Raw genomic sequence first — 21087 nt, 5'->3', positions numbered from 1 at the left:
TTCAGATGGAGACATTCCTGAATTCAAAAATGTTTGGCAAGGATGCCCCTAGTCTGCAATTTTATTTCATTTTTCACTAGAAGAGGTTTCTTGGAAATGGGAATTACGCACGTATGTGTTCATCTTTCTGCTGGCACACTAAAGATCCCATCCAGCTAGCCCTAATTCCATGTTTGCAAATGCTCTGTCACATTCTCAATTAGCATAGAGAAAACACAAGAGATACCCCTCATCTCAGTAGTTAAAAGTACTCCCTGCCTAAAAACTAAATCATAATTCATTGGCTTTTGAAGCAAAAGGGCAAGACCTAAATTAAATTTATGTCTCAAACTTGTGGGAAGCATCTCCAGCTATTTTGCTGGTTGTTCTGGAATTTCTTTGTCTTTGGTTCATATGCTTTGATTCACACTTTGTTTCTTGTGGAGCTGATGGACAATTGCAAATTATTCTCTACTAGAATTCAGTGCTGGCTGTACTCAGGATCCAGTCGCCAGGAAAAAATAAATAAATCAGCAACAAAAAAATCCCTTTAACTACTAAGGGAGCTAGCAGCAATTTGAAAGAACATTGTAGCATCATTCAGAAACAAATAAAACATAATTGTAAGCTTTCCGGCACAGTATGGATGGCAGATGTATTTACCTAAGAGTTCCTCCCTTTTACTACTTAGTGGACCATAAAAGCCAAATTTGCCTGAGGGGCTTCTATGGAAGTCAATGAAAATCACCCACACATTTGCATGAAAAGAGCAAAACTGTATTTTTATATAACCATCATCTGTTCCGCTCTATCCCCCAACACCCAACTGACTGGGAGCTTCTTGCTACGCTCCTAAGGATAGCACTCAGCTATAAATTGAGCCTCAGCTAACTTCCTGTGAGTTCTCTCTCCAGGGTGCAGCATCACCTCTGGTTAGATAGCAATGTACTCAGGAATAATTAGCTTTCCAGACTGAGTGGCATCGAAACCGGTGAGGCAGTTCATTTTACCTTTCTCAAGCGTTTTAGACTCGGGGATAATTCTGCCTATACAGCTCTTGAAGATAATCCTGGCATAGGGGTTACCCCTACACAAGATGAATCTTCTTCACATAAACATGATGCTGATTTTATGTTGAATTCATTGCTAAATAAAAAGATTACCTGCAGCCTTTGATAGAGCACTTGGGCCCAGAAGCTACACCGCTCATTGCAACCATCAGTCTGAAAAGAGCACAAAATAGGGAATGAGACAACTGTGATACCAGAAATCCAGTGGTAAAAAGTATTTGTTATCTGATTTGTAAAGCAGATTACCCGAAGAATTTCCTTTAGACCATGAACAGCTGGTGGCTGGTACAAATTAGAAATCTGTTCTTCCTCATCCACTTCCACATGTATTTCACCAGACTGAACAGTAAGAATGTAACAGAAGCTGGGAGGAGGAAGATTAGTTGTCATCTATTAAAAAATAAGAAAAAGAAATGTGACCATAAAAAAGGCACTTTAATTTAGCCAGTCAAGTTTTACAATAATAGGCAAGATGAACAAAACAATTTACATTTTAAGATGGATGGGGAAACAAAATTATATGGTTAATAACAAGGACTCTGATGTAGAAGATGAGTTAATAAACCAACAGTCACAAGTTATAAGCAAAATCAGCTTGTGTGTATAATTCTTTCCATAATCTAACTTTGACCCTCATCACTCAAACAACTCATAACTTGGCACACTTGGCAAACACTGTGACTATTTCAAGGTGCTTTCTGTTGTTTTGTGTATCTTTATTACGTGGAAGGAGTGCGTCAATTGGTCTTCTTTTTTTTTTCTCTTTTTTTTTTTTCTCTCTTTTTTTTTTTTTCCTTTCTTTTTCAACATCCATAGCTTTTCTGAGATTTGGGGACTTTTGCATGTGGGTGGGTCTTTGTGATAGTAAACAGCTGCCGAACTTTTAAAGCTGCCAAATTAAATCCAGGACAGCACAAGGAGGAGATAATGAAGAACAGGAATGCAAGAGCTGCAAGAACTGCTCTCTTTGTAGTATGCCAGATTTTTCTTTTCCCCTTAAAAAGTACCATGACGTAACAGCTTTATCAATCACCACTTAGAGAGGTCCCAAGCTGGAAAGACTTCTCAGAAAAGAAAAGACAATGCTAGAAGATAATTTTTATTGTAAATATGGTAAAATACTCTTTCAGCAATGTTTGTTGGTAATAAAACATTTAATTTAATAGAAGAAATATGAATATATTAAAGACAGTTGCCCACCCATTAAAAAGAATCTGCTTAAAGAAAAACAAAAGCAAAGGAAGCTGATACCCAAACTGTTTGCTCTGACAGTATTAAAGAAGGCATTTGAATGTACATACAGCTCACAAGAAATCCATTCCACAGGTCCCTTCCCAAAAACATTAACATCATGCTGGCAATATTATTTATGTTCTGATGTATGAAACTTCTTCCACAGAACTGTGCATAAAACTATACTGTTTGTATCAAAAAAATATATCTCAACTGAAAGAACTCCACCCGGTCAAAAACCTGGAGCATCAGAATGCAAGTTGTGGTTCTGTGTGGAATTAATTTCTGTTTCAAACCGATGGCAGAAATGTAAATTACACGATCATGGCAAGTTTCCTCCATTTTTAAATTGCTAATAAAACAGAAAAAATGAAGAAATAGCAACAGTCATAACAACACTAAATGACATTTAAGAGCTTTGCCTCAGCCATAGATATTCCCATTCTGTTGCCCGCACAATTTTAATGCACAAGCCCATCCATTCCTCTGAGACTTCCAAAATATTTTGATGAAAGGAAGAGTCAAAGAGAATACAGCTATTTCACTCAGTTTCAGTCTCAATTTTATTTTTGACTTAGGTCTGATTTTTTGTTCTTCAATATAAACCCCTGGACAATGCAAAGAACACGCTACATTGCAGAGGAAAGATTCTTGGACTTTAGAAATAACTAGTAATATCCATCTTCAATATTCCCTGGTTTTGAAACTTGTTTATTTCCAACTCTTTCTTTTTTTTTCCCCCATATTGACTCCTTTGGTCTAAAACCAATTTTTACTACCACTAACTTCTTCCCAAAGAACAGCCTATACAAGAACATCAAGAAAGCCCAAGCTCTTGGCTACCCAGAAGCTTCTCAAAGGGTCGTCTGTCACATCAAAATCATTTGATGTGACAGAACACCTTTTCCAAGACAAAAGCTAATTGAAGTAAAATGACAGATGTGATTTCAGCTTTGCAAATATATAATAACATACTTTAAATCCATTTCTATATACTCCTACCCTCTAAAATCACAGGAACATTCAATTATCTTTAGTAATTACTTTTATGTTCATCTTTCTGACCTCCCATGAAACAAGTATCAGTCAGAGACATCCTAACTAGTAAAGAGACCTGATTCCAGCAGTCACTCTGTCTTCACAGAAGTTAATCTTCTGAAAAGTGCTTTCAAATCTAAAGCTGAAAAGTGCTTTTAAAGAAGGAGTTAACATCCTTGTATATAGATTTCTCAGCAGGCTCCATGACACCTAGTACCTCTTTACTCCTGCAAGGAGAAGAGAGGAAGAATTTGTCTGGACATCTTACCATTCTAGCTCTAGAGGATTAATAAGGGGCTAATTGCATCATTTTGGAAAGATGCTGCTAATCCAGAGGGCTTCAGGTTAGCCTGGGAGGTTGTCAGAATCAGTAAAACAAAACTTGGTAGGTAAAAAGAGGGAGAGAGTATTGATACCCAAAGTAAACATGATTATACCACTACCAAAAATACTAGCTGTGAGTGAAAAAATTCATATCCATAATAACAAAACTTACCATTTCAGAGTCTTGACTTTGTCCAGGAACTTTTACAGGCACTACTGGAGGCCACAGACTGTCTATCAGACTAAACAGTCCTAATGCCCTTCAAAGAGACCAATAAAATCAGGTTTAAAATGTTTTCCACTACCACATATTACATTAAAAAGATTCATTAAGAAATATAATCTAAACCATTGCATGATTATGAAAACAATTTAAAATCATATTTGTTTTCTGGAAGCTGGTTTTGATTTGGTCTAGTTAAATTTCCATGGCTTCTGCTGCCGGGAGGAGAGGGAGGGAAGGGATGTATCACATCCAGTGACAAGCAAGTCATGTTTAATCCTTTGCCACAAACAGCTTGCTACACGACAGAATTCAGGGGAACTGGGGTAAATTGTAGCTTGGGAAGGACACAGGTATCAGCACAACTTCTTTTAAAAGTAGCTTTTAGCTATTTAACCATTAAAAAGTTTTGCTTCTAACATTTTTATTTCTACTGGGGTGTTTTTGGGGGGTTGCTCTGTGCGTGTGCTTTTTGCTGGGTTTTTTGTTGTTGACAGCTGATTGTAAGTGCTTTCAGGAAAGCCAGCAATTATCAGATAGAGAGAAAAAACAGGCAAGATTTTGTTAAGCACCATATGCAGAGTACAATCTCCTTCCTACACAGCTGCTCACTCAGTTATGGTTTGTATTTAATAATTTTGCAAGTTTCACACTTTTGATTTAAAAAACAAGCATAAAATTAACAGTCCATCACATTAAGGTAAGATGTTGACCACTCTTTAGCAAACCAAGCTGTACTTTGCAGCAGTTCAGTGGCTGCCTTGTGAGTTGATGGAAGATCTTTGCTGGACAGACAGGAGTAGCTGAGGGAGAGGAAATAGCAACAGATAGCTAACTTGAAGAGAAAAACATTTCTGAGTTAAAGCTCTGAATTATCTTGTCCCAGTTCTCTGTTCTGTGAGTTGAAGCACAGAGATCTGGATTTTAACCCCCCACTGCCTCCAAGTTGTCTGTTCATCCAATTACGAAAACCACTATTTCTGAAACAACTCTAAAAAATGAAGTCCAAAACTTGTTAAAAGAAATAATAGCTTCTAAACCCAACTGTTTAGAAGGAAACCACATACCCTGTTTACAGGGCTGAAGCACGTTGCAATATGCTGCTTCTCTTCAAGGGGTCATAGAAACTTTCCTTTTAAAGTTCTGCTTTTAGCTCACTTCTGCTTAAGCTTATTTATTTCTGCATTTCCTTAGTCCTTCTCTGGATCCTTAGATTTTGGGTGTCTACTGTGAGCTTCTCAGCATGTTTTTTTCACTGCCTGTGATTCAGTGTTAACAGTGATGCCTTTGCAAGAAGTTTTATGGCTGTAAATCTCAGAGGAAATCTTTGGGAATACAACTTGAGGCTCATGATTCAGGTAACAAGCTGGCAGACTGAAAAGACATTGGTACCTGTAGTTGTGTTCTCCATATGAATGAAAATACTAGAGACACAAAATGCTGCTTTTTTACAGAATTGGACCTCCTGACTTACAAAGCATCATCCCCAAGTCTGTGAAAGGAGAGAGACTGGGGTAGTTTTGGTGTTTGGAGGGTTTTTTAATTTTAGTTTGGGGTATTTGTTTGGTTTTGTTTTTTAACAGTGATGTCATTACAGCACACAAAGCAATATTCCCTAGGTATTACAGATACTTTACAGCAAACTGAACACTTCTTCAATCATTGACTGGGGCATGATTTTCTGGTTTATATTGTACAGAATGATATCTGACACAAGGAAGGCCAATGCCCAGAAGAACCAACTGGTCTTGCTAACTGGGAGATGGAAAAGGAGAGCTACAAAACAAGAGCAGAGCCTCCTGTCCAGCTCAGGCAGTTCCTTAAATGGCCTTCCTCACACAATCCACAGCACAAGGTCAGAGCACATATAGGAACATACCACAAACTGTGCACAGAGACTGCACATTTATCAACTTAGAGCAACTAAGCCATGCTGTTTGTTGCATGCTCACATCTCCACCCAGACTGATCCCTCATTTGCATTTTAAAGTGTTCACAAAGGACATGAAGTTGTCCTTTCTTCTTTTAGCTCACTCCTAACTCGCCATCCTGTGTCAGAATATCTAACACATGTGGTACACTTCCTTCTATTCTTTGTGCCCTTTTGGAGAAGGTCATCTACTGCTTGAACTAGGAGCACTTAATTAATAGTAAATGACAGGATTTGTTTGCAAGCAGGCAGAGGATCAGTGCTGGGTGGGGCAAGACTCCTGAACATCTTGGCCCCATCATTTCTTTGACACCAGTCAGGCCAAGGGCAAAGACAAACCAAAGGATTAGCAAGTTCCAAATCACATCCTGCTGTGATCCTTGTCTGTGAGCTGGGATGTTCTCTCCTGGGACTCTCAGTCCATCAGTCAGTGTCCCTGGTGGGGAGCTCCCTGCCTGCTCCACCCACTTATACATCTACAGCAAAGTTAACTCCCTCCTTACACTTAGGGGCTTCAACTTAGCAGAAGGGAAAATAAAGTGGGGCCACTGACAGTGGAGAAATGACAAAGACATTGCATCCTCCTCTGCAGAAGATCATTATTCCTCACAGAAAGAATAAAATTAATTCCCTTCACTGGCCAAGTAACACTCAAACTCCATTTCAAACTGATTTGAACAATGGGTGCAGTTTATTCAATATGTGGAGCCTTCTTCAGCTCTAGAGTCAGGACAAGAGATGAACAGCTGGCTCTGTGCTGCAGCAAAGGGGCATGGTTAGCTCTCATGTGCATATGGAGCCTCTCTGGGTACATAAGACAAAATAAAAATATTTAAATTTTGCTCAGTGAGTTTAATTACTTTGGGAAAAAAAAATCACAAAAGGACAGACTTCTAAGAAAGGAAAAGCAGAGTAAGAAGTGAGAAGAAACAGGCTCAAGGATCAAAAAGAAAAATGAATATATAAAGTATTTTGAATTACTTTTTTTTCTTTTACTTCAGAGACTAGGGCTCTATTGTAGTACTCTACAACTTTGAAAAAAAAGATTGAATCTATATCAGGAAAAGGACAAAATCATCTATAAGGTTCTAAATGACAGATTCAACTCTCTACTTTCCATGCCAGGCTCAACTCTGTGTTTGGTAAAACAAATTTTGTCCCATCCCAAATATGTATATTTCCACTGTTAAACACCAACACAATAAGACTACCAGTAACTCCAGTGGAGTGTTACAGTAAAGATTTCCACAGAAATTTGGACTTGTGACAGGTAGGTTTGCCTCTCTTTTATAAACCCACATCTTCAAGCTTTGCTTATATATAAAATCAGATTTTATATATGTGTGTGTATACAATTTTATATATGCGTGTGTATATAATAAGCAAAATTGGGGGTTTTTGTGTCCTTAATTATTTTTACTAGCCAATGTCCTCAAAAGACATCTCTCTTAACCTTTTCTTGCTAAACTTCAGTGTATCTTTTCTCTGTATCCATAAATGCAAACTGCCTCCTGTGTACCCAGACATCAGGCAGAGAATTTTAAAGATCTAATACTGTTAAACAGGCTAAATGCATGACTAAATGCATCAGTATTTACACTATCAGAACATCTCTAATCCTGTGGAAATTCCATTTATTTCATACTACAAGCTGTATTTCAAAAGTCAAACAACTCTGATTTTTCAAAACTGATTCTGCATTTCACTGATTCTGACCTGACAACTTATTTCATAACCTAATAAGAAGATTTTGTTTATTTCTCTCAAAAGCATGAAGTTTCAGATACAGATCTGGTCCAAGAACTTTGTGTCTGCCATGCCTGATCTAACTTTTAACATACAGCTTATAGTTTGGGGGATTTTTCAACTTTAATAATCATAGCAGGCTCAGGCAAAAAATACTAGAGGGAGAAAATCCCAGCAGTATTGAGAAAAGAAGGCACATAAACAGGGAAAAAAGGAGCACTATGTAAGGTTTATAGCAAGGAACAGAAAGATGCTAGGATTCTCTTCCAACATGTTCCACAGTTCTGCTCCGAGGACTCGGGACTTGGAACTTCTCTGCTTCCTCCTCTCCTCCTTCTTAAACTTTTTGTCTAAACCAAACCAGTTTTCTTTGGCAGTGTCAGTCTCAATTATTAAGAATTCAAAAATAAAGCAACTCCTAGCCTTCTCTGCAAAACTAAGAAATTCCTTAATAATCACCTAGACTGCATAAACTTCAACTGTCAAGGGACAAGAAATCCAAACATAAAGCTGACACTGTAGGCTTCCTCCCTTTAACTGACCTAGTAAGATCTTGCAGTGCACAAACTATGCAACACCACATTTTCTTAGTCTTGAGTAATAAAAGCAACAAAATCACAAAGTAAAAGTCTGAGCCTACTAAACCAGCATCTTTGTCAAAGTATGAACAGGGAGGAATGGCTGCTGACCTCTTTTTTCCCCCCCAGGTTTTGTGTAGATATATGGAATCATATAGTAGAATGATTTACATACTTTAGTAAGTCATATTTCTACAGTATATTAGAAACTACACATACTACATGAAGTCACTGAAATTATAACATAAAAGCACTTTTGCTTCAATATGGATATCCCTATATTATTCTCCAATGCTGATTACTGAATAGATTAATGACACAAGCACTAAGATACAAGCAGCAGTCCATGTTTATTAAAATATAGAAAATTCAGGAAATAAAAAACTTCATTTCTGATACAAAAGCAGCCATAGAAATGACTATAAAAATAATGCATATAGTCAAAACATCAATGTGATTACTGAAATTGTGCTTTAAATGAAACTCAACTTTTAACCACAGAAATTACTGAAATGTTTCAGGACCTCAGAACCCAGAGACGTGGGTGGATCTTGCAGATGGCAGTCTTTTTGGAGGAGGGAAAACCAAAGGAAGGAAGTTCTGACCTCCTTGCTTTGGGGAGAGTTCTTACTATTACATTTCCTGCCAATGGCTAGCAGTTGAAACACTCACTTGTGCAGCAGTTAGCAGTGGTCCTCTCTTCTGAGGGCAAAACAAAATGAAGAGAAAGTATAAAGTGAAGAGTAAAGGGGAAAAAATGAGAGAAATTGAGGTCAGAGAAGTATGTGATTCTAATAAAAAGGGAAAAAAATTAGAAAAGAATGAAAACCCTCAAGCACAATAGTGACCACTACAAACATACAGGGAGATTTCACATTTCAGTGCCTAACATTTGAAAGTTCAAAATGACAAACAACAGAAGCCAGCTTTATTTGAAAATGCAGAAATTTCTCAGAAAAACATAACACTGGTTGATGAGCTCAATATTCAGAGCCTGTTTACTGCAGAGGAAAATGCAACAGATAATACAGCCTGCCATGAATTAAATGTTGGCTCAAGAGTCAAAGCTTATGAGTTGATGTATCCTTCAAAGTGTTTTAGCCTATCCAACACCAGTGTAGATTTTAGCATCCTACATGCAGCAGTTGCCTCCTCTTTTGAAGATTATTAACAATTTTTTCAATTTAGGGACAAAATTTGTACTGACACCCTGTGTTCTTCCTCCCCCATCCATTTTAAAATTGCTGTTATCTTTCTGTTCTACTGCAGAGAAACTCTTCGTATTTCTAACACGTAAGAAAGCATTAAGAGAAGAAGCAGGTACCTCTGTTATACTCAGCAGTAAAACAACTCTACAGTAGGAAAATCAGGTGAAAAGACCCAAATTGTCAAAATCCAAATTATTGCTCTGTTGTCATTAATTTAGTTCCTGGTTATACCTGACATACCTGAAACATGCCTGGGACCTATCAAAAACCAGGGGGGTTGCATGTGCTGCATATGGATTCTTAACCAGCATTCCTGCCTCTAGCAGCACACCCCCAAAATCTCACTTCCTCTTCCTCAAGGGACTGAATTTAAGACTGACACATGAGACAGTGGGAGGGTGAGGGTGAGAACAAGAGCCTCTAAGGAAACAACACCACCAGCAGCCTTTCAATTAATATTTTTCAGTCTTCTCCCTTTAAACCACTGTACTTCTTTTCTTCTTTTTTTGCTGATTCTGAGCATGCAGTCCAAGGAATAGTTGTAGGAAAGGCTAGGTGGCAAGTATGGATGAGAGGGTGAAGAGAAAAGCTGTCAGGAAACAGATACTGAACCACACAAGTTCAGTCAGTTGCCACACTCCAGCTTCCTACTTTACCCAGCAGCCTCACAAACAGAGTAGAAGAACTGCTGGAAATCAGGCACTGAACGAGCAACTCTTGCATGACTCAGCCATGTCCCTCTGTCTTACAGGATTGCCAGAAACTGGGCTGCAAAGGGAAACACCACTTCCTTTACTGCACTGCAAAGGGAAGGATTTCTTGCAGGGATGGTTTAGAGGAGTGTGCTTTATGTGGGGTAAGGGTCTGGCTCTGAAAAGCACCTAAACCAGTAAAAGACCTTCAAATGATCTCGACAAGACCCTACTATTCGTCAAAGCATATTGAAAGCCAATATTCAACATAAAAAGTGTTTCTCTCAATGTAAGGTTACATTATCATTCCAATTTTTCACAGAGCTGATCTCTGTCAAGACAGGACATGGTTGTGTAAGTTCTTATCCCACTTTTCTCTTGGAACACAAGTATTTTCTTATCAGAGAAGAAATGTGTTTAGTTTCTTTAGCACTCCTTAACAGTACAGGTTCATTCCAAAGATCAAGTAATGTGTTCAGCTGGGTTTCCCCTGGGTGTAAAAAACCCTTTATCATAGGTGTTTAGCCCTTGAAATGAAACTTCAGCTTACAACATTGATTTTAAAATTGCATTTACTGGAATGATGTCAAATAGTTCTTCAAATTAAATACTTGAGGATGGATGACGGCCTGGAAAATTTTTTGAACAGTAACAGTGGTCCATTGATGCAAAACTCTTGAGAAGCTCTTGTATCTATTAGCAAATGTCCTCTGTCTCACAGAGGGACTGAGGAAGCACTCTGTCTCTGATTACAATCCATGTGACTGTGGGACAACATGAACATATGGGATCTTATTAGCCATTCCTGGCTTTCTCCAGATCATGTGCTTCAAAGGCACACACAAAAAAAGTCATTACTTTTCCCTTGTATTTCCTACATTTTCTTCCCTTTTATCCACTTTAAAAGCCACTGTCAGACTCCAGGAACAAACAGTTTCAAAGCCATCTCCTTCCAAAAAGTAATTGGCGTTCTCAAAAAAAAAAGAAAAGGCAGCATTCTTTCTTGCAGGGCAGACCACATAGTTCTTACTCACTCATGTGCTGCAAGCCAAGGTTGGGCACTCACAGGCATAACCCATCATGTGCTTGGATACACCAGTGGCTCTGGAAATCCATTTATCCAGTGGCAATGAGTTCTACAGCTTAATTACACTCTCTGAGAGTAAGTACTCCCTCATATTAATTTCAGCTATGGCTTTGCTGTGGTTTCCATCACACCTAGAATGTGTCCCAAACACTTAAAAGTAATAAAAAGTTACAAAGCAGAACTTAGGCTTAAACAATTAAGAAAAAAACGAATCCCTGAACAATTCCCCCACCCACCCATCTTGTACAGTGAAATCACGTTTTAACCACTGCACTATCCCTGAAGCTACACTATACCCATTTTCTTTCAATGTTCCCTAGCAGGGCTACCACCAGCACAGCTCCAGCTGAGCCACCAGCATTTTCAGCACTGTGCCTTCTGAACGTCCTCAGAATAGCCAGAAGTAAGTTACTGCTGCTTTGAAACAGAATTTACATTAGAAAAAGTCTGTCTCTTATTAGTTAGGCAGAGTACTGGAAGCACCAGCAGCCAGTTGTAAAACTTCATTTGTATCCAGAATTCCAAAGCCATTATTTAATTTGTTTGGAAAAAATGTAACTTGAAAAAAAAAAGCCAACAAAATAATTAAATAAGAAGACGTGTTTGTTATTAAAGATCCATAAAAATGCAAGTAGGCTTGAAATCCAAAGGCTCTGAAAATTAACACTGCAAGTACATAAAAAGAAAAGCGTACTGAATAGGGCTGGCTGGAAAACAACAATTCCATTTTGCTAAACATTTCAAAGCTTTGAAATTTGTTTTTGTTCCAATATGAAACAAAAATGAGACTTTTTCAAAGTTTTCATGAAATAAGAATAAGAGAAAGAATATTCACTCCCTCTGGACCTGAAAAAAATCTTCCCAACAAAGCTGTCTCCAAAATAGATAATGTTTCCATGAAACATTCTGGTTTTGATGAAACAGCATTTTTCAACAGGAAAAAAAGTGTCAGCAGAAATACCATAGCCATTCTAATAGCAAAGGCTTATCTAGATCGGATGCTTGTACGAATAAATTATGTTGAGAACTGAACCAATCTAATTATATTTATATAGGTCCCCATGAGAACATTGTATCATTCTTCTTAGAAAGATAGTCTGTAAGATAATCGATCTATTTAATTTTTTTTCTTGACTAAAGATATTTCATTTGAACAATGTAAGAGGAATCAGAGAATAAGCAAAATCTGAGACGTACCATAAGTCAATTTGTTATTTACCTGGGGGAATTTTTCTATAAAGCTATTGACATTCTTATTCCAAAATAAGATTGGCTTTAAGATTTGCAAGATTTTTTTTTAAGAAACTTAAACTGTGGTTCTAAACCCATATAGATTTAACAGAATTAGGCTCTAATATACTAAAGGAAAGTCTGTGCTTCAAAGTTCAAGCCATACTGGGCAGGACTGTAGAAAAACTTCGTGCAGTAAAAAGTTCTGCAATGAAAGGGAGATGAACTAACGTTTATAAGTCTCTGCATCTACTGAAGAGGAAGAAAACACTCATATTTTATGGAATACTGCACAGAGAAATTCCTTACTCTGCTGAGTGTGTATTTGTGCATTAGCTTATTTAAGCTCACTTTGGAGAATGGTTGGCTCAAGCACAGCTGGATGCCCCAAAAGTGGCAATGAGGACAATTTGATTGAACAAAGCCAGGTTCAGTTGTTCCAAAGAATGTTGGTCACAGAAATAAATAAAAAGGCAGATCATCTTTGCCTGCCACAGCAAGCAACATATTCTTCCATTAATTGTTCTCACCTTCCTCTCGTAGTTCTCTGCAAAATCTTCATTCCGGCTAAGCAGCAAGATTTTCCTTCCCATCTCCTGCAGTACTGCTCGACGTCATCTGTGGAACTCAGGGACTGCAGCTGCACTTCACTGAACATGCCATAGGCATCCTGGACAAGGAGGCATAACCTGCAAAACATTCCTCCATTACTCACTGGCATCTGCTCATAACAAACCAGTGAGCAAAGTTCTGAAAACAATGTTACAAGCTTCAGGACAGGGCTTATCCTACACAGTATCTGCAGAATTCCTATCAAGTAAGGTATCAATAAACAAACCCAACATCTTTAAAGGTTTTCTCATGTACATTTTCAGGACATAACAGGGCCATGAAGCAGAGAAGCATGACTGAAACAAAGAGTACAAGGCTTGCACTGGGGATTAGGTTAATTAACTGCTATGCACTATGTGGCTTGTGTACTTAAAAATGAATAAAATTGAGTTTTTGCCTTACTTGAGGTGAATTCTACAGTAAAGACAGAACAACAACAGAAACATAAATATGTGTGTGTTTAAATATAAAAACTCTGCTTAGAAGTAAGCAAAGCAACATATTTCACAAGTAATAATCACCGAGACTGGCAAAGCAAGCATTACGTTTTCCCACACTCTTTTTTTAAAAAGAGTCCTCAGGATGCAAAAAAGATTGAAACATCAATTTTTCTTTAAAGAACAAAACTATACAAAACAACATAAAACTGGAGATTACTATATTGAGAGTTGGGTATGAAGCCCAGAGGAACTATTTTAAGAAGGTAATTAAAGAACCTGCTAAACAAACAATTTGATTAAAATCTATGGAAGTAGGGGCTGTAGGGCTGGGAAGTATTGCTTAACCAACTTGATGGCATTTTGAGAAGATAGTACTGTCATAACAGATAAGGCAAAATCAGTGGATGTCATACATTTAGATAGTCAAAAGCACATTTCACAAGATTCTGCACCTGAGATGAGAAGCCACGATAGCATGAATCATGCAGGGCTGGAGGAAGGAGGCCCCTGTCTACAAGATTGGTTTTAATTGCCTCAGAAAGAGACAGTTAAGCATGGAAACTTTTCAAAGGGAAACAAAAATTACCTTTGAGGGTAGCACACACATTTTCGTTTCCAAATAAAACTCAGGGGTGCACCAGGCAGCAGAATTCAGTTCATTTCAAAGGTACATGCCAAAACTACCCTCCCCAGAGTGGCACCATTGTTCCCAGCAAGCCAACTCCAACTGCTTTTGGAACGCATCCTGTAACGTACATGCACCCTGAAAGCATTCAACAGCAGTCACTGTATCTTTATAAAATACATTTATGAGCTAAATGAGCTCCTACACTGAAGAAATCCATGTGTTTTCTTCACATGGAAACCTAGGCACATGGAAGAGCCCTAATCACACTTTCCTTGTTCATTATGAAGTGCCTAACTTTGGCTTAGACCCTCAAGAAGGCTGCATTTGATACAAGATACAACCCAAAGGTCTTCCTACATCAGCAATTGTGCGAGCACCAGCTAAGAGTCCTCATTTTTCCAAATGCTAGTGCTGGTTGTAAGGAACAGGGAGGGATAGGACTGGGTACAAACAAAGACTCACATATTTTCCCCATACCTCCAGCTACAAAGGTCCCATACAAACCCAGTCATCGTCAGAAAAAAACCCAAAAGAAATTAGAAGAACTATGTTTGCCTGCTGCTTTCCATGTTAGGACTTTGAATTCAGTTAAGAACTCCCCTGAGTTTTAACTGATTTGACTGAAACTCCCCGTGATATTGTTATGTTTGGAAAACCAGAGTTCATATTCTCTGAACATTTCTGAAAATCAGATTGAGGGGAACCGGAAAAACAAACCAAACAGTTTTGCCTACGTTAACAAAATGTTGACTGTTAATTGTGAAAAATTAGGCCTCTGTATCTCAGAGCAAGAAGGGCCAACTGTGTTAGTGTTTCAGATCAGATCAGTTCAGCAGTCTCTTAACTGATCACTGGAATTTCTCAAATCTTTAGTGAGACATAACTGAACACAAGTAAGTCTCAGACTAGCTGGCACCAGGGTCATATTAAGTCCTCTGGGACATGTTAATTGCCCAAATAAAACTAGCTTGGTTGGTGCTGAAGACATCAGTCAGTAAAAGAGCATTTTCCAAGTCCTTTTAAGTCAAGCAAAGAGATGGTTTCTGTCAGACATGGGAATCTCAACACCCCGCATCCCTGACCACATATTTCCATTCCTTTGTGGTGGCACATAAATGGCTAGGACAGGAAGCTCATCTGACCAAAAAATACTGTAGCCAAATCATCATCTGCAGCAGCATCATCATCATCTGAGTTTCTTGAAAAATCAACTCTTTAAAAGTAAACTGCTACTTGCATGGAGTACTGCTTCTAGGCAAGGATGTGTTTTCCTTGAAGCTGCCACTCCAGCTGGCCAAGGTGTGCAGCACATGCAGGAATCCCAGCTCACATGACAGGAGAATGGTCATCTCATGGCCATGCTCAATGCAGAGAAGAACTGTGCCATTTGTGGCTTCTATCAGTAATGTTCCCATTCACACTGGGAATACATTCATGATTACTGGCATCATGAAGGAACACAGAGCAGCAGATTCCAAGTGCCTTTGCTCTGTCAGGTTCGTACACAAGCACAGACAGACACTCTATTTACTACACTTGCTCTTAACAGTATCCAGAAGATAGTCACAGTTTCTCTGCAACATGCATTTAAAATGAAATGTGTGTATTCACTCACTTAGAAGTCAGAATTTCATTAATAACCCTTCAGACACCCAATTGCAGACTGAGAGAAATATCCCAGATCAACACCATGAATAGAAGTTCCCAAACACATTCTACCTGCTTCCCTTTCAAACAGTATCAATGAATGATGGCAAAATCTTGAAATGCTATAGGTGTTTGAGGGACAACTGATTTTCCCACTTAATGACTATCATGAAATCAGCTGTATCCCACAACAGATTTAGCAATTCACTTGGAGAACTACCCTCCTGTTCTCTGGAACTGGTTCTGTTCTTATGGATTTTGTACATGCTGTCAGATCACTGACAGTAGTTCAGCTGCATTCAGAGCCTTTTGATTCAGGACCTTAACCTCCTTACCAGTACTCTTTTTTCCCTTGATTTCACTTTATTCCAAGAACAGTGCATTTGGATTATTTTCCCATGTTGCAGAGTTGCTCTCATATTACAGCAAATGTTCTCACAAATTAATTTTTAGCAGGCAGTCTAACTGTGATTAAAGCCAACAGCTTGTCCCATTACTTTTTCCCCCTCTTTGAACCTCACTACCACAACGAAAACCCAAACATCAAAATTATGAGACAAGCTGCAAAGCCAAAATGAGTATCTGCCCCCCAGGAATTCAGCATTCATGTTTTGTGCACATCTATAGGAAATACCTCTTTTTCATAAAATTTGGATTTGTATCAGTTAATAAGGTTAAACATACCTTTACCAATGCCTTGTCAGCATGCATAGTACTGAAATGTTAAAAAAAAAAAGACAGGCAACATCTCAAATTTAATCAGTAGTGCTTGTGCAGGGAGGAAATAGGTGCTATCTTTATTTTTGGGACAACAGGATGTACCCCTGTGTAAAACCCTCAACTTAAAATATGGGTTTGGAAACTGAAATGTGTCATGAAAAATAGCAGAGAACTCACTCCTGGAGAGAGGGGTAGCAGGAAAGCCAGTAGAGGAACAAATGTAGGAGATGCAGACTAAGGAAAAGGTGAAGTATGACACATTGGTAATAGCAAAGGGGGAGAAGATAGGGAATGATAAGAAGTGAGGCAGAGTTTAGCTTTTTTTTTTTTTTATGTAATGACACAGTAAGTCTCATGCAAAAGCTTGGGAAGATTTTGTTAATTTGCTAATAGCCAGAAGCAAGGATGGGGGCTGGAGGAAGATGAGACTGATTGCCCTGCATTATTTCTATGACTGTGCTGATCTTTAGGACAAAATGTCTCCCAGTAGGAATCTGGAGGGGATTACAGGATTAATGCCATGCCCTTCTCCCAGTTAGTCACTCTTCATGGGTAATGGGTAAGCCCTTCTTTTACTACTATGTTTTTATGCATGAAAAATCATCTCTCTCCATACTGCTGCCTTTTATCAAGCAGCTGGCTTTCTGGAGAGGTAAGGGCAATGAAAGCCTCCATTTTTGGTCACCTCCAGCCTCCTCAGCAGTTGGGGGAAAAGAATAGGAAAAGGAAGATCTGCCTGGAGAGGAGATGAGAGCACAGGGAGGCCAGAGCAGACTGATTACACTGATGCTGCCTTTACTGAGTCTCTGGAAAACAAACAGCAGAAATTTGTCACGAGCAGACCTTAACCAACAAGTAATTGTTTTAGCCTTGGGTAGGAGGACAATTGTATGGCCCAGGGCAGCTCTTCTCCATGGCAGCTAAGCTGAGCAGTACAGCACGAGGAGCAGGACAGCCAGGCAAGCTGGCAACACCACCACCTTTGCAGCACTTTGCACAGACCTCCTTAGTTGCTCTTTCTTTGGGAGTGCAAGGGGGGAATGGGAAAATGCCTGAAAACTAATTGACTTGTATTAGCTCTGATATTTGCTCATTCTTTATCTTCACCATCCATGAGACAGCTGCTGCTGTTTTGTTTGTCAGAAGGACTTCTTATCTCTGTGAGGTGCGGTCCTAGCAGAGGCATAAAGCACACGAACATAAACACACACAAACAAAACCCCCTCTCCCTGCATCACCAGAGGCACAACACTACCTACACAACTCCAATCCAGCAACTTGTCTGGTCAAGTCTCAAGGTGGAGCTGATTAACTCCTGCTAATATGGCTCACATTCAAATTGTAACCTGCAGGACACCACCCTAGCTGGGTTTAATTTATCCCTACCTTATGAACTCCTTGCATTCACCATTCCCATATAGTAATTGAAAAATCAAACTCAGAACACAGGGACAACTGTCCATCTTCCCCCTTTCAGCACTAACATTTCTCTATTTAACACTATTATATATCTATATTATATTTATTTTAATTTAATTTAACACTATTATTTTTATATATATATATATATATATATATATATATATATCCTATTTAACACTAGTATTTCTCTGTTAAAAGCATATAATAAGTTCCTTTATGCTCCCTTTTGAAAAGAATGTACCCACTCTATCCTTCTTCAGGGAGACACAAGATTTAGAGTTTTCTGCTTAAAATCCATACCATTTGCTGCCAATAAAAAGTGAGTGAAGCTCTACAGAACAAAACTATGGACTGAATGCTACAAATACAAATTAATGATGATGGTAACTATCTCCTTCTCTCTGCATAGGCTGCAGAGGCACAAAGGTACAGAGGAAAACACAAGCACCATTGTTCCCAGTTTATAAGGGGAATGTTAAGCTAGAAGAAGAATCCTGGTCCAAGTACAGACATTTCTAGCACCCAGCCTGATGCTCTGGTTTGAAGAACTGACATGAACAAAACAGTGATAATTTGCTTTGAAAACTGGAGGTTTAAAACTACTGAAAAGTACAGTTTGTGATCATGTATGTTTTTATTTGGCAACTGTGGAAGGGCCCAGAAGAAAAGAAAGTAAAAGGCAGTTCTGGAGTGCTGGACCTGGCAGAAGTATTGGTGGAAACTGCACATGATTGGAGTATCACCAGGGCAATGACCTAGTCTTATCTCAGCATCTCAAATAGAAAATATGTTGCAGAGGACTCTCTGGTCTCAGGAAAGGAAACTTTTATTTTTGCAGACATCTCCTAGCAGAGGATTTCTGTAACACAGTTGCAAATACTCACTACAGGAACTATACCAAGTCCCCCATTTTGGATTTTCCTTGCCGTTCACTACAATTTTTATACATATGTTAAAAAATGGAGTGAGAGTGTAAGTTATAAGATAACTGTTAATAACTGCTTATTTTTATTCTCTTCCTTGAATCATCACACAGTTTGACACAAACTGGAAAATCAAATACCACTTCCACAAGCTCTTTCCTGATCCCCTGCCTGCTGATTGCTTTTTCCATTTCTTCATTCATGTTAATCCTTCCACCTACTATTTTCTGCCTGTGGCCTGAAGAAGCAGCACTTCTGTGGGAAACAGCTTTTGTGCGTAGGAAGAGACCTGCATGAGCCAAGGGTGTCAGCAGAGCTACCTTTGCAATGCTCAGAGTGCTGGTGGAGAACAGGGCTGCACTGCACTGCAAATGTTCCCACTCAAAACATGGAACACCACCTGCCTGGTGGGAGCTATATGCAACTTGTCAGGAATTGGTGTAGCATGAAATCCAGCTTTTTGTACTTGCCATGACAACCACGGCTTCACATGTGACAATTTCTTCCTGCAAAAACCATTTCTTATACGAAGTTTTCATGTGACACCACGTGAACTTTTTAAACTCTCCATCTGACACTGGCTCTAAGTGCACTTTTGAATGAAACTGCTGATGTGTGTGTTTTATTTGTACATGGAATTTCTCTCAAAAGTAAACAAAACATTCAAAACCATAAAAAGACATTCCTGACATTCACTCAAACACGATATAGAGTCTAAGCTGTAATTTCAAACAGTTACAGAGTTGCATTTGAAAAATATTTTCAGTATCATCGATAGCTTCACTTATGTCAGATTCAAAAATGAATACTAAAGTTGTTCTACATTCATAGTTTAGATCCAAAGTAATGATGCCATGTCAAAAATGAATACTAAAGTTGTTCTACATTCATAGTTTAGATCCAAAGTAATGATGCCATGTAAGTCAATTTTCATAGCGATAGCTGGTTTGGAAGACACAGAGAGTTAAGGAAAAATAACTTCCTAAGTATTGCCTAAAAGTTTGTATAAAGGCTAGGCCACAATGGAGCAGTAAGGCCTTCCTCCCTCCAGATCCCCTGGCATCTCAACCCCCCATGGGACATAATTTATGGCCCTTCTGCTAAGATCCATTCCATACAGCTTGTTATGCAAAGAAAACCAATTTTGAGTGGTAACAAAAAAAGCAAGCACATCAGATCACCCCAGCATGTTTCACCCACTGTGCTGTTAATTGTAGTTGGTAAGAAAAATAATGATGCACACCCTCCACAGGTTCTTCAGTGCACCATTACTTCACCATGGAATCCTATCACAACCCCTTGGTTATTTCAGTATACAGTTCAGAAAAAATACTATTTTCCTGCATGTCACAATTTACTAATCAAGAGTGAAAATGTACATTTCAGAAACTCATTTGAAAACTGCTCAGTTGAAAACTGCAAGTCTTTCTTATGGATGATGTCCAATAGAAAGATTATGTTCCAAATATAACAAGTAATTACCACCCAGTCATTTCAAGTACTTATCTGTGAATCTGAGGAGGGGTTCTTTGTTTATTTTTTTAATCTCAAGACTTTGTAATTATTGTTTTGGCATCCAAGAATTCCAACAGTTGGTGGGGTGCTGCCAAAAAGATCTTTTCTTGCAAGGTGCTCAGCACCCTCCTTTCCAAGAAAATCAGCATTCAGTTGCTGGTTCTGGCAGCGTTTCACATCATCTTTGCTGCGCTGCGTTTCCTCCACGCCTCAGTTCCTTATACGTAAAAATCAGAATAAAAGTCCTGTCTTCAAAGAGTGATCTGAAAGCAATAGCTGAATAACACGATTGTATCTGGGAGGGCTGGTCCACAAAGCCTATTATGTGTGCTAGATGCCATTTGAGTTAGGGGAGGAGGCTATATATATGTATATCTAGAGAGGAAGGGCTTCCCTGCAGTATCAACTCATTTCTTTCACACTACAAGACTCAGAGAACTCTCAGCTTGCCCTGCAGAGCCCACAGTGAGGGCTTTACAGCATCTGAATGAAGCAAGAACACAGTAGAAGCGGTGCTGGGGTCCCTTATCTTTCAAGACTGTGTTGTTTGTGGATTCACCAGATTTACTTCTGAACCGCAGAGTAAGTATAAAAAAGTGGTACCATGAATGGGATCCTGGAAGATTTTATTTTAAAAACAAGAAATCAACATGCAGTGAGTATTAAAAAAAACCCCTGCCCATTTCAGCAGGCACAGATGATCCTAAATCTCATTCTTGGTAGCTCATGCATTTCCTATGGCACATGAAAGGTAAATGAAATTTAGCAAGCCCGCAGGATTTCTTACACAGCTGTGGCTGTATTAAATAAGACACTCTGCTGTGTCAGTGCCACATCATCCC

At 38.8% G+C, this 21087-nt stretch overlaps 1 protein-coding gene across 2 annotated transcripts in view; it reads right to left on the bottom strand.

Moving 5' to 3' along the window:
* Positions 1 to 21087, bottom strand: part of SPIDR (scaffold protein involved in DNA repair) — a 195886-nt gene that overhangs the window by 14232 nt on the left and 160567 nt on the right. For both annotated transcript variants that reach the window (XR_013184102.1, XM_077185375.1), the window contains exons 11-14: positions 12869 to 13027; positions 3817 to 3904; positions 1296 to 1439; positions 1143 to 1202 (exon numbers count right to left, since the gene is read on the bottom strand). Coding sequence is in view for 1 of the 2 variants with exons in the window: in XM_077185375.1 (XP_077041490.1) it covers positions 1143 to 1202; positions 1296 to 1439; positions 3817 to 3904; positions 12869 to 13027 (451 nt within the window). In the remaining variant the exon portion in view is untranslated. The remainder of the gene's footprint in view (positions 1 to 1142; positions 1203 to 1295; positions 1440 to 3816; positions 3905 to 12868; positions 13028 to 21087) is intronic.

Source organism: Agelaius phoeniceus, chromosome 1 (assembly GCF_051311805.1).
Source record: "Agelaius phoeniceus isolate bAgePho1 chromosome 1, bAgePho1.hap1, whole genome shotgun sequence".
NCBI classification, from domain to species: domain Eukaryota; kingdom Metazoa; phylum Chordata; class Aves; order Passeriformes; family Icteridae; genus Agelaius; species Agelaius phoeniceus.
Note: the sequence above shows the minus strand (reverse complement) of the source record. Positions and strands in the feature narration are given on the sequence as shown.